The sequence below is a fragment of the Eubalaena glacialis genome, chromosome 4, assembly GCF_028564815.1.
Source record: "Eubalaena glacialis isolate mEubGla1 chromosome 4, mEubGla1.1.hap2.+ XY, whole genome shotgun sequence".
NCBI lineage: Eukaryota > Metazoa > Chordata > Mammalia > Artiodactyla > Balaenidae > Eubalaena > Eubalaena glacialis.
This window is the reverse complement of record NC_083719.1, coordinates 67,194,979-67,208,313: the sequence shown is the minus strand read 5'-3', so window position 1 is coordinate 67,208,313 and position 13,335 is coordinate 67,194,979. Positions and strand designations below refer to the sequence as shown.

Here is a 13,335-nt window from a genome sequence, read left to right as displayed (position 1 = left end):
GGGCCAAAGACTTCCTGGTCCTTACCTAAAGAAGTGAGAGAGAGAGTTATTTGCAGATAGAAAATTATTTCTTCCGCAGAAGAAAGTGTCTTTCCAAGAGCTCTCCTCACCCAAACACCTACAAACCTGTCCTTACACATTATTGTCTCCAGTTGGATCATATACCTACCTAGACCAATAACTGTGGCCAGGAAAAGGGAAAAGATTTACTTAGTTCTGAGATACAGACTCTCTCTCTAAATCCAAAGGAAGAGTCATCTTCCCCCAAGGCATCAATGTAGATACCCAAATAAACCTGAAGATGTTACAAGAGAAAGAGCATTGAAAGTCGGCGAAACAACCACAGAGTACGTTGCAAAGGGTTTTCTACAAGCCTGCTAATTTACTGCTGCAGTTCCAACAATTGGACCCATGGCTCTGCAATAAACTTTTTATGGATATAGCCATAATTCTCAATACTTAGTGTTCATAACAGTCACCTGTTGAGCTTTTTAAAAATGCAAAAACCTGGGCTAACACCCAGAATTCAAATTCATTAGATCTGTGGCATTTTAACAAAATCCCAGGTGATTCTGTTATGGGCAATGAGAGGACCACACTGAGTTAAATTCTGTATATTAGATATATACTTTTACTCTCTATTTTCCTACCATCACCATAATTTCAGTACATTCGTCTACACTGTCACCAGGCAGAAAAATACAGAGTTGTTAGTTTGCTTTTATTTCTTTTGGTGCATGTGTTTTTAATTTCCAGGATTAGAGGAACTTGCATGTGACACAGACCTGTGTGTGTGTGTGTGTGTGTGTGTGTGTGTGTGTGTATTTTTATTTGCTGATTCATGAATTCCAAGAAGCAAATAGGAAGAGTAAGGAATCATTTAGGTATCATGAAATTACTTCTATGATCCGTAATTTCACTTAAATGTCACTAAATAGACCACTAATGTCCACTTTGAGGTTTATTTGTACTTCTGGGGCTCTTGCTGCCACCTGTTAATAGTTCCTGATGCTTTGTTTGGTAATGCAGTTAGCCTACAAAGCCATCTTTGCCAGCAATAACTGAAATGGTGAATTAATACCAATCCTAACCCTGTATGTGCCTTTGTGAATATGTGTGTGTATTTTAATACTATGTATACTGGTTAATAGTATGAATATGTTTAGTAGTATGAATATAGTTACATCTGCAAGTTATGAGGAAGTACCACTATGGAGATGTTTCAAAGAAATACAATTCTGTGCAGACTTGTGTACCTGCTGATTCTAATACTGTTTTTTTGTTTGTTTGTTTAAATATTTATTTATTTTATTTATTTATTTTTGGCTGCATCGGGTCTTTATTGCGGCATGCAAGATCTTTCTGTTGCGGCGCAAGGGCTCTTAGTTGTGACGTGCAGGTTTTTCTCTCTCTAGTTGTGGTGCACAGGCTTCAGAGCGCATAGTCTCTGTAGTTTGCAGCATGCGGGCTCTCTAGTTGAGGCATGTAGGCTCAGTAGTTGTGGCGCACGGGCTTAGTTGCCCCCCGGCATGTGGGATCTTAGTTCTCCGACCGGGGATCGAAACTGCATCCCCTGCATTGGAAGGCGGATTCTTTACCACTGGACCACCAGGGAAGTCCCTCTAATATTGTTAATTTGTTACAAACATGCTTTCAGGTATTATAGGCTCAAGTGTAGGTTAGTACACCCCAGGAGCTTTGGCTTTAAGACTATCTAATGGCTGTGACTCCTGTAAGTTTAGAATTGTCTTTACTTCTGTGCTTGCTAGTCATTTCCTAAAATTTCTTGCTTATCTATATATAATGGAGGAATAAAATCTTAGCCCTTCTGATATTTCTTTCTTAGGCATCACAGCCTTGGGATGTTTTGTTTAACCTCCTAGTCAGTCCCTCTCCTGCCTATGTCTATTCCTGGATTGTAAGGGACTTGAAGAAGTTTCCAAGGGACCACTTCATTTCTTAAAGGGATTTCTCTTGTAGCCCTTACATCCAGTTTTTGTTTTTGTTTTTGTTTTTGTTTTTTCCCTTAGGCTAAGTCCAAGGAACATTATCTGAAATCTAGCCAGTCCTTATTCCATGACCCTTTCTCCCATTTCCTTTTCTCTTTTAGTGGATACTGAATTAGCACTTTGTGAGACAGTAAGGCACAGTGGAAAGAGTTTGGTTTTAAAGTCATGTGAGCTTGAATTCAAACTGACCTTAGACAAATTGTTCAGTCACTCTGAATCTCTGTATCTTCATCTATCAAATAAGAATATATTTCATCTCATCAGTTGCTTTATAAATTCAGTTCACATACACAAAGTGACCAGCTATAAGTGTAAGCTTTTTTATTCTTGTTCCTTTTGAATCTCCAGACTTTTACCAACAATGACCCATCTAAGTCAGCACTTCTACAAGCCCCTGTGGTATTTTCCTAAAAGGGAGTTCCTAGAAGCTACCAACAGTTTTCTTCTTTGAACATGTTGTGAAGTACTTTGGACATGATAAAGCCGCAAACAGCTTTTAAATATTTATGTTCTCCACACCATGCGTGCCAAGTGTGTTTGCTCTATTTTTTTTTTTTTTTTGGTGCCAAGGAGACAAGCCAAACAGTGTGAGAGGAAAATACTGTCAGGACACAAAGTAAGCTTGTCTAATGTGTACTCTGTGCAGATGTAACCCTAACGGAAAATAGTGGAGACTGCTCCCTAGCTACACAGTGATACCTTGATGAACAAATCACCTGGAAACAAAACTCCTTTATAAGCAATTCAGCTGAGTAAATTTTTATTTTAAAACTTCATGAATCAAATGAAGTAGTACTGGCTAGAGTAATGTAATTCAACAGTAATATTCTGATAAAGCTGCAATTGTGCACAGAGCAGAAATATCTTCTCACAGAGCATGTCTGTTAGTATAAAGATGAAGACGTGCATTCTAGGCAAAATTGTGAAGCTACTTCACTTTTGCAACACCGTGCTCCATCCTCCACATACACACAGCAGATTATTACCCTTGGAGTTGTGCTGTTCTCAAAAATGTCCCCTTTTAAAGAAGGAATCAAAATGATTCACACTCTGAATCATTTTGAGGTGGGTCCAGAGTTTGGCAATTCTTGTATAGATGCAGGGTCATGAACCACTGCTTTAGCATAAAGTTATGTTTTCGTAATGTGACCTCTCCTTTTGTAATATCCGTGCTTATCCATGTGTGCTTGGGGTCAACCTTTAAAATGCAGGTTCCTGTGGCTTCAACGCAGAAACACCACTACTGAATCTTGAAGTTTGTGGTACACATGAGTTGAGTGTGTTTGTGTGTGTATGTGACGGGGAGAGAGAGAGAGAGAGAATCTTTGTGTTTAACCAACACTCAGAGTGATTCTGAGTCACTCTAAGGTTTAATAATTCCTAGCTTTTTATAATTTCTAACTCATGGAACAGAATTTTTGACTGTCAACAATACCTTTTAATTCCTCTTTGCTAATAGAAAATTCCCACAAAGTGGATGGTTGGGGTATTTATGTTACATACAATTTATATTTTAAACAATATTATTTATAATAATTATAATAATTTCCACTCAAGCTAAAAAAGTTCAACCTTGTTTGCAAAAGGACAGAAAATTCAAATTCAGACAACCGAATGGTCTTTTCTAATGCTTGCTTATTTTAAAGTATGAGAGTATTTAAATGTTAATTTAATGTAAGTACTATCCATTTATCTGTCATTATCTAATTATCTAATGAAAAATTTCTAATGTATATACAAAATTTCAAGTCAGAGACTTTTAGTCATTATTTAGAAATGTGAGATATATTTATGTTCAATCTCAATTTCTCTTTCTCTCTCTCTGCCCCGTCTCTCTCTCCCTCTCACCTCACTCCTTCCCTCTCATCTCACTCACTCCCTCTCTTTGTTCCCACCCCATCTCTTTTCCTCTATCATAGCATCAGATGAAGAAGAGCCAACTTCAGCAGGTAAAGTTCCTATGCTGTAAAGATTATTCCTATTTAATTTAATGCCCTTAGTAATATAGACCGTTTGAAATGTATTTGTTCAGGTTTCAACCACAAAACTGGCACAGTTTTATTTATTTACTTTATTTCTTGAACCCATTATGCTGTCCCAGACTAAATGATGTTGGTATGAGTTTTAAATAAAAAGAGAAAATAATTGAAAATGAACTGTCACAGAGGAAATCATAACACAAAAAATCACATCACTATTACAGAATAAGGAAAATTGGAAAATTAAAACATTGAGAAAAATGCCAATAAGTCATAAAATGGGGAGAAAAAACTAAAATGATAAAATGTAGAAAAATAATAAAATGAGGAGACTGAAATTAAAAAGAGGAAAATGATAAAACAGACTTTCAGAAGTATGACTTACCATGATAGAATACTGCATTATCAAATATGACTGACACTGAATATGATATTCATTTAAGTTTAAGGATAAAAATCATGTTGTTGCCTCAAATACTCACTTTCATTAAGAAAATAATTTTTGCAGTTATAACTTAATGATACTGACACTTGGCATCACGACTCTGCTCCTCATCCATCTAATCAGCATTGATCAAGAACAGGCTCAGGTCTGAACTAAATACTGTGAGGAATGCAAATGGTAGAGAAGGCATGGTGTTTTCAACTTGGTTCTAGGACAGTGGGATGGGTCAAAGACCAGGCACATTTATAAGGAGAAAGCAGGCATCACAGCCAATCTGGTTCGCAAGTAATAAAAGGCCCAGGCTAGCAGACTAGCAACATCAGGAAAAAGGGATAAAGCCCTGAGATGGAGGCGTTAGATGCTGGTTGGAAGAGAAAGACCAGAACTCAGCACCAGGTTCTTTCTTAGGCAATTGAGGAAGGGAGTTAGGCCTGAGAGACAGGAGCAGGAAATGGTTACTGAAGCTAATGGACAAAAATCGGGCTTGATTGTATACGAAATGGGGAATGTAGCCCAGTTATTGGAACTCAGGTACAGAATAGGGTCTTTTCAATTCATAGACCTAACTTATTTCAATTGGTAGGAGACTTGATTTCTACCTTCTTCTAGAACGGAGCAGGGATTTTTACCTGTAAAAGTGGTTCAAAACATCAAAAATTCAAGGGAAGAAAATGAAATAGACATCTTACAAATATCTTTGGTAAACTGCAAGGATGCCATATTGCATTATACTCATTATCACTGCCTTGAAATGGAATCACAGAAGACAAACTCTCAGTTAATGTTTCATTTTCATAATATTGTTAGATAGTTTATAACCTGATTTGGATGATAAGAACTCCCTATAATTTTCTCCTACTCTAGTCAGTATTATGTAGCCTATTTTTAGGAGCAACCTAATCACATGACTCAGTAGCAGACTTATGTGTTGTTATGAGTTTCCTCTGCCTAGTTTCTGACTTCTTTTTGCCCTGACTTGAGGCTTTAGTGTTAACAGGGTTGCTCAAAGACTCTGTCTTTCTCAGCCTTAGTTGAATTTTCTCTTGGTGTGAGTACCAGTCCTTGTGAGCCTATGCTTTTCTAGAGCAGTTTCATTCCTCTAATATTCTTACACCTCATTCCTAGCTATGTTGCCTGCCAAGCAGTTTAGGTGACTTTGCAAAAGAATTATTATTTTTGCATGATGAAGATTAATTTTAATTTAATGTAAGTAATACATATAACTATTTCTTGGTGTAATTTTCTTATTTTAAAATTATTTTAATAATCTCTCTGCTTATTAAGAAACTCTTTTGTAAATGCAACTGAACATTTTTCCCCAAATATTTATTTGACTCTAGAGTGATCTGAACATCATAGAGTTTAAATTATGTTTTTAAAATATTTTTGTTTTCATATATGACCAGATGTTTTTGTTGTGATTTTAGCACAGATGATTAGAATAGAGCAAATGTATTAAGTAATATTTTAACTAAATAGTTTCACATACAGATAACATTAACATTAAGAAAATTTGCATTTAGTAAAGCAGACATTCCTTTTATATAAAACTGCCAACGGGAGCCAAATGTTCTTCCATTAATTTTATCAAAGTGTATAATAAAAAGTATTATTGTGTAGTTGTACTAAAACTTTTGACAAGGTATTATGAGATTTGTAAAGGCTTGATTTCATAAGGAATATGAATAATTGTGGAAAGTGGATTGTGATTTTGTTTTAGAGCTTTTTTGGTACTTCTTACCTCCAATTTTTTCAACAGCTATTTTTCTCAATTAAATATTTATTATTCTGTTTATGTGTCTTTTTCAGTAATATTTATCAAAATATATCTTTTATTTTAAACTATTACCCAAAATATATTTAATATATTGTTGATAGTCTCTGTTTTTATTTTCATCTCCTTCCATCAACAGTTTATCTAGAATGATCTTTCCCAAGCTCAGACTCCTTTAATTTATCTTTTTGATCCTTCTTTAATTGATCTTTCTTTCTGTTATTTCTCCATTCTGTTTAAATTATCAGTGAAATGCAATCATCTGTTTGCCACAGAAATTGTACCTGAATTAAACTTTCATATGTCCCCACATGATATCTTTATCAGTTTCACATTCTTCCTTCAGCTTCATGGCATAATTGGACTGTAACTTCTAATAATAATACTTCAGTTTCTTTAGATTAAATAATTCAGATATTTCTAATAGATCTGCTACTCCTCAAAGTTCAACAGTAGAAGGAATAAAGTAAATGGGGGTGTTTCTTGCTGCCAGATTGTCACAGGCTCATGATCACCAGTTGTTAATATATGAATTATAAGTTAAAATTAATATTTTTAAAAACAAATATATACATGGTTTATCTAAATGTGCAGGTGCCTAGTGGATACTACTGAATGATACTATTTATTAAATATTTGCAATGTATGGATATTATATAGCAAATCTAAGTTACTTTTACCCCAGAGGTACACAGAATTGGATTAATTATAATTCAGTAATCATGAAAAATTCTCATTGTCCAGAATACTTTTTAGAGAAAATAATAGGTTTCTGTCTGGACTAACATATAGTATAGAAAAAATTAGAAAGAGACAATATAACTCTGAGAAAATTAATGAGATATTAGATAGTGTTTTACTTGTGTTATAATGCTGCAAAATGATATGTGCTTTTTCTCTTTACAATAGAGTATATTTGATTTGACTTATATTTAGAATTTTTATAACTGCCATCATTAAAACAGACAAGTGATTCCTCTACTCTGTTACCATATGTTTCTGTTTACAATATTTTTATGCTTCACTCTGTCTTTAGTCATTTTTTCAAATATGCGTAATTTCTCTTATTTGAACCTCTAAATTGCCATGCACAAAGCAAGTGCTTAGTAACTGCTTTTTTGGTGTTGATTTATAGAGGGGATGCATAATATGTCACATCTGTGTTTCTACTCATGGAGATGTATCTCCTTATTGAACATGGAGCATCCATTTGTTAATTATTTTCATCTTCAAATGTTCTGATGGGATGCATTAGCCCAGAGCAACATGTTTGTAGTATCTGAGTTACTAGGGCAGTTTCGCCTAACACCTGTTTCTGTAACTACCAGAAGCTTCTTTTTATTTATCTTAGTTGAATCTTATGTTCAGGTATTTAAACATCTTATCATTGAGTACAAAAACACATCTCTGAACTGTACAAAAAATTCCTTCAAACTAGGTTATATCCTAAGATCTAATTATAAACTAATGAGATTCATTTTTTTTAAAGAAACCATAACAGGTACTGTACCTCCAAATGAGTCCTGTTTAGAGGTGATATATGTAAACCAATTATGTTGCTGTTGCTCAAATAATTTTGGTAACTCTCTTTTGAAATTTCCTTCAGATATTGCAACATCAGTTATTCCCTTTTATAGTCTCAGAACTGTGCTACTATATTCATCAGACACTGGTCTAAAAAATAGGCCTTCAAAAACAAAGATTTGTGAATATTAAGAGAGTGTGCATGTGTGTGTGTGTGTGTGTGTGTGTATCTGTAGGTGTAAGATACAGATCCATTTATAACTTTAATAACACTCTTTAATAGAGTTAAGTCAGTGGCTGCTTCTCCCATGTTGCACAAATCCAATTTCTATTTATCTTCTATTTAAATTTCATAATAAGGAGAGACTTGATAAACTGATTACACCAATGCCTTTGTCTGTGTTCTTTAAGAAATTAAGACATTTACATTAGAAAATTGACTGCTACAAATGAACTAATCCATATAAAATTTAATTTATTAACTATAAGGTCTATCAAATTAGGCTTACTGTCATATAAATTTCTTCATTCCTCTTTATTTTTTTTTGTCTTATTAGCTATTATTTTACCTCTCTAGAAATACCATTTAGTCATCAAATTAATGAAATCATTATAAGAATTAAAAGAGGACTAGAAATGGAAAATGTTACTGAATGGGATCAATCAGTCAGAAAATGACACAGTTGAGATGCTGTAGCTGTACAATAAATCAGTGGCTAAAATTAATAAAACCACAACTTACTATTTTTTGTTTATACCACTTCAGAAGCAAATCTTGATTTTTTTTTCTTTTTTTTTCTTTTCTTGCTTAAAGGGAGATTTTTAATTGCTCTAAATGTCATTTGTCATTTTTTAATATCAAAGAAAGGTACTGAGTTTGAATTTGTATAAAAGTAGTTATTAATACTGTTAGCTCATATAATAACAAAAAATGATTAGAAAAAAATGGAATTTTCAGATGAATGTAAAAGGAAAATCTTTTTAGCAATCAGCTATGTTAAAACACTAAAGTGCAAAAGCCATACTGTTCTTCACATGTTTATAAAGTTAAAATTTCATAATTTACTTAAATGTAAAAGTGCATTTCTGGCCTATTAATATCAGATCCCAATTAGTAGTGATGATACAGGTTACTGCCTAGATACAGTAGTTTATAGTAGACTCTTGTGACCTCTGTGATGCCCATCAGAGGTGGAGACAGTGTTGATTCAGCACAGCAGAACTTCATCATTTTTACTAGCTCCTTCTAAATCTTTTAGGATGTTTAATCTTTTAAATGATCAGTTTGGCCACTGAGGAAGTACACCTAAGAACTAATAATCTATACATATAATAGAACATTGACTAGCAGTAATAAAGATTTAAGGCTATATTACATATATATATTCATAGTTTTATAAACAAACAATATATATAGTTTAAAACAAATATGTTATATATCTGTGCAGCTAAACACAGGACACAGTGATTAGATATTTTTCTCTTGTTTTTGAAATACTCAATCTTAGTCCTACAAAAACATTACTTCTGTTTATGGTGGATTTTGTGATTTTCTTAATTATGCTACAGATTCTTTTAGATCTCTTTCCTGTTTTCTTATAGAATTTAATTCTGCATGGCAGACTATGCTCAATTATTCTACAACTCATGTTTTTGAAAAGGAATGATATCTAACCATATTATTCTTTAATGAGCGTTAACACTCTTTTGCATTTTGATCTTAGCACTTTATTTCCTTGGGGGTCTAAAGTAAAGCTTCACATCCTCGTTTTTGTTCACCTTACATTTGTTGCAAATTTTCTCCTTTTTTATATAGACATGCCTATTTTCCCTCTAGTGCCTGGAGCAACGTTTCTAATTATATTGTCAAGTATATTCTTGTTCATAAATATATGCTAAGCAGGCTTAAATATTAAAACCCAATATATAAAACTAAAGTGTTTATTGCTATAATCTCTAAAAAATAGAAAGAAGTCATTATTTGTAGATTCTCAGTGGAATAGGGAAGAAATCATGGCCTCTAAAGATTTATCTTTGGTCAGTTCACTAAGACATTCGTCAAAGAACAAATACTGCTTACTTCTTTTTTAATAAAACAAAACTTCCTTATTGATAGATATTTGATAGTGACATTGAATTGTGAGAAAAATAGTTGGTTTTTAAATTTCTGTTATATGTAGATAGTATTTTTCTTATTTCATATTTAAGAAATATTCATATTTAAGATAAACTTAAAAATAGTAATAAAGGTATATACATGGAAAGGAAAAGTGTATCTGTCAGTGTTCTCTGGAGGAGCAGAATCAAAGGATATATATGTATATAAAATAAAGAGATTTATATTAAGGAATTGGCTCATGTGACTGTGGGGCTGGCAAGTCTGAATTCTATAGGGCAGGCCAGCTGAACTCAGGCAGGAGTTCTGGTTTACAGCCTTGAGGCAAAGTTTTTTCTTCTCAGGGAAACCTCACGTTTTGCTTTTAAGGCCTTCAACTGATTGCATGAAGCCCACCCATATTATGGAGGGTAATCTGCTTTACTTAAAGTCAACTGATTGTAGATGTTAATCACATTGACAAAATACCTTCACAGCAATATCTAAGCTAGTATTTGACCAAGCAACTGGGTGCCACAGTCTAGCCAAGTTGACACATAAAATTTAACCATCACAGAAAGTGAGTAAAAATTATATAAACACAAAATATTTTAATTTTCAACAAACCTATTTCAGGAAAATAGACCAAGCATAATTTGCATTGTTTAATAACAATGCATGTTGCCCCACTATCTGTGTACACTTAGACTTCAAGCCTTATTTAATTTCTAGTACTCCTTGCATTGGATGGATTCATCTTTAAGGCCATCTCCAATTGTCTGGATCAATTTTTTTGCTGTCCCAAGTTTCATCTCAGAGTTTATTACAAATAGAGCACTGAGAAGTATTAATTTAATATTCCAGGGATTTGTTGGCTCAAGGAAGGCATTAAGCATTCCCGTTCATGATGGGTAGGATAAAACCCCATGTACCCGAAGACGTGAACCTATGCCTTTAGGTGTTTTTATCTTCAGATAAATAGCTGTCTCCTACCTGTACAGTATTTTCCTTTTACAGATTTCATTTTCATCATCTGTAAAATGGATTAATAATAGTGCCCACCTTAAATGTTTGATGGAAGGATCAAACATGATGATACGTTAAAGTGTTTATCACATCATGCCCATCCTATAATAAGTACAAGGAATCTAAGCTGTTCTTTTTACTTTTATTATCATCGGTGTTGTTTCCCATATTATTATTATTGTTATTTTGATTATGATTATTTGTCAGGCAATGTGCTAAGCGTTTTAGGTGTAGTTTTTTATTTAATTTTCACAATAAAGCAATGAAGCTAATTATATATATATATTCCTACTTAAAGAGGAGAACACTGAATTTTAAAGCATAAAGAAGTATGCCCAAGGTTACATAATAAGCAAGTGACAAAAGGAGGATTCAATTTCAAGTTTCTCTGGAGAAACTTGTACTTATTCTAATGAAGCAAACTGCCTTTTATTCACTTATAAATAGTTTTAAATAACATATATCTCTTTCATTTGTAAAAGTAATGCACAGTTATTCAAGTTTTTTGTCATGCATGTATTATAAAGCTGTACCTAATAACATGCAAAGTTTTACCTGTTATTTTAAATGATAATCTGATTACTATAGTAATTTTATGGACCTTGTAGACAATTTTAAAATAATAAAATAGGAAATGGAAATCCCTCTGACTACCTTCACCCATATTGAATATTTGCATTTTCAGAAAACATTCTGCCTCAATCTAGTTGCTCTTACAGCCTTCTCCATCTCAGCGGCTCAATCCAAATCTTCAGGGCCAACTTTGATAACATCCACTACATCCCATTCTCACCAGACCCTTTTAGCCTCTTCTTACAAAATATACCCAAAATCTAACCACTTCTTGCCATCACATATACCATCACCCTTGTCGACGTCACCATCTTCTCACACTTGGCTTATCATGCAGTAACCTTCTGAGTGGTCTTCTTCTTGGTACCCTTGACCCTTCTGCAGGTCCTTCTCAACAGAGAGGCCAGGATAATTCTCCTACAAGACCATGAGATCCCATCACTGTTCAGCCTTAAGGCTAATTTAGTACCTCTCAATCAACCCTGCAGTAGATTTAGGATTGAAACTGGATGTAATTTGCACCCTTCATTACCTCCCTGGCTGCGTTTCCTCTACAGCCACCCTGTCCTTCCTTTTCATGCAACAAACACAAACCCTGAGCCCATCCCCGTCTTGGGCAGGGTTTTGCACTCATGGGTCCATTGTCTGACAGCTTCTCCTGCAAGTATCTGCATGAATCCTCCATCACATCCTTCATGTCTTGACCTAAAGATGCCTTCTCAGAAACGCCTTCTTTTTGTCTCTAAAAAGGTCACACCTTCTCCACCTTGTCATGGTCCCCTGCTCTGCTTTATTTTTTAATGTTAGCATAGTCTGCCCAGTTTATGTAGCTTATTTTCTGTCCAGTGTGAATATAAACTCCCCCAGGGATGGGGTTTTTTTGGTCTATTTTATTCAATACTGAATCCCTAGCTGCTAGAACAATTGTTCGGTACATGGTAGTTGCTTAATAAACATTTGTTGTATGGTTGAATTAATGAATAAATTCAGCCATACTGATTTAATGCTGATTTTAAAGCACTGTTAACCCAAGAACATACATAGTTCTTCCCTGTATGATGATATAAAGAGAGAGGGGGTGATAGATAGATTTCCCAATTTAAGAAATAAAAGGATAACACTAATAATTTGATAAGAATCTTAAAGATGCTTTAAAATTACTTAAATCCCTTGGCAGTGAAAAGCCATTACACTGATCTTTGTTTTTCTGTTTTGGTTGCAGTAGGATAAAATACATTTTGTTTAGTACTTCTTTGAGTGTGGTGTCCTAACAATGTCAGTAATTTAGCCATTGTTAGGAATTACTGAATGGAACCTGCAGCAGTGATTTTAAAAGCTTCAAACCTGGCAACAACCACTATCTAGTGCTGAGCACGGGTAGAAGAGTGGGTGGGCTTAGGTCAAGGAGGCAGCAGAAAGGATGTGAGCAAGGCCACTGGCTTCCTGGGTTTGGACTCCAAGTAGAATAAAAAAGGGCCTGCAATTTTTTGGTACAATAACTTCCTCCTTATTGCATTGTTATCAATGCATGTCTCATTAATAAGCTCACAGACATTTTCAGGTAATTTTATTTTCAACGTTGTGTGGGTGGTAGACTTTTTAAGTCTTTGAATAATACATTTAAAAATAAAATAAAATAAGATGTACCTGGGTATAGTATTCTTGGGATACACCTTCTTGTTTCTAATTATTTATCCAATACAGATCTTCAACTGCTAGAATTCACCAAGATTTAGAGATACGTTCCATATTTTGCATCTAATTTTCTGCTTTTCTAAACATAAATCTAAATGAGAAAATATCCAATATTGCTTACCTAATTTAAATAATATTGATTGTTGTTGATTGTTTTTGAAAACTTACTAGAGGCTCTTGAAAAAGAGTGAACAATCCAGTTCTCAAAAATAAAA

At 34.0% G+C, this 13,335-nt stretch overlaps 1 protein-coding gene across 2 annotated transcripts in view; it reads left to right on the top strand.

Annotated features, from left to right (window-relative positions):
* EDIL3 (EGF like repeats and discoidin domains 3) overlaps positions 1-13,335 on the top strand; it is a 437,617-nt gene that overhangs the window by 157,233 nt on the left and 267,049 nt on the right. Inside the window, exon 3 of one of the 2 annotated variants that reach the window (XM_061187978.1) lies at positions 3,929-3,958. The exons of the other annotated variant lie outside the window; for it this stretch is intronic. Within the exon in view, the coding sequence (XP_061043961.1) occupies positions 3,929-3,958 (30 nt within the window). The remainder of the gene's footprint in view (positions 1-3,928; positions 3,959-13,335) is intronic. 2 annotated transcript variants of the gene reach the window in all.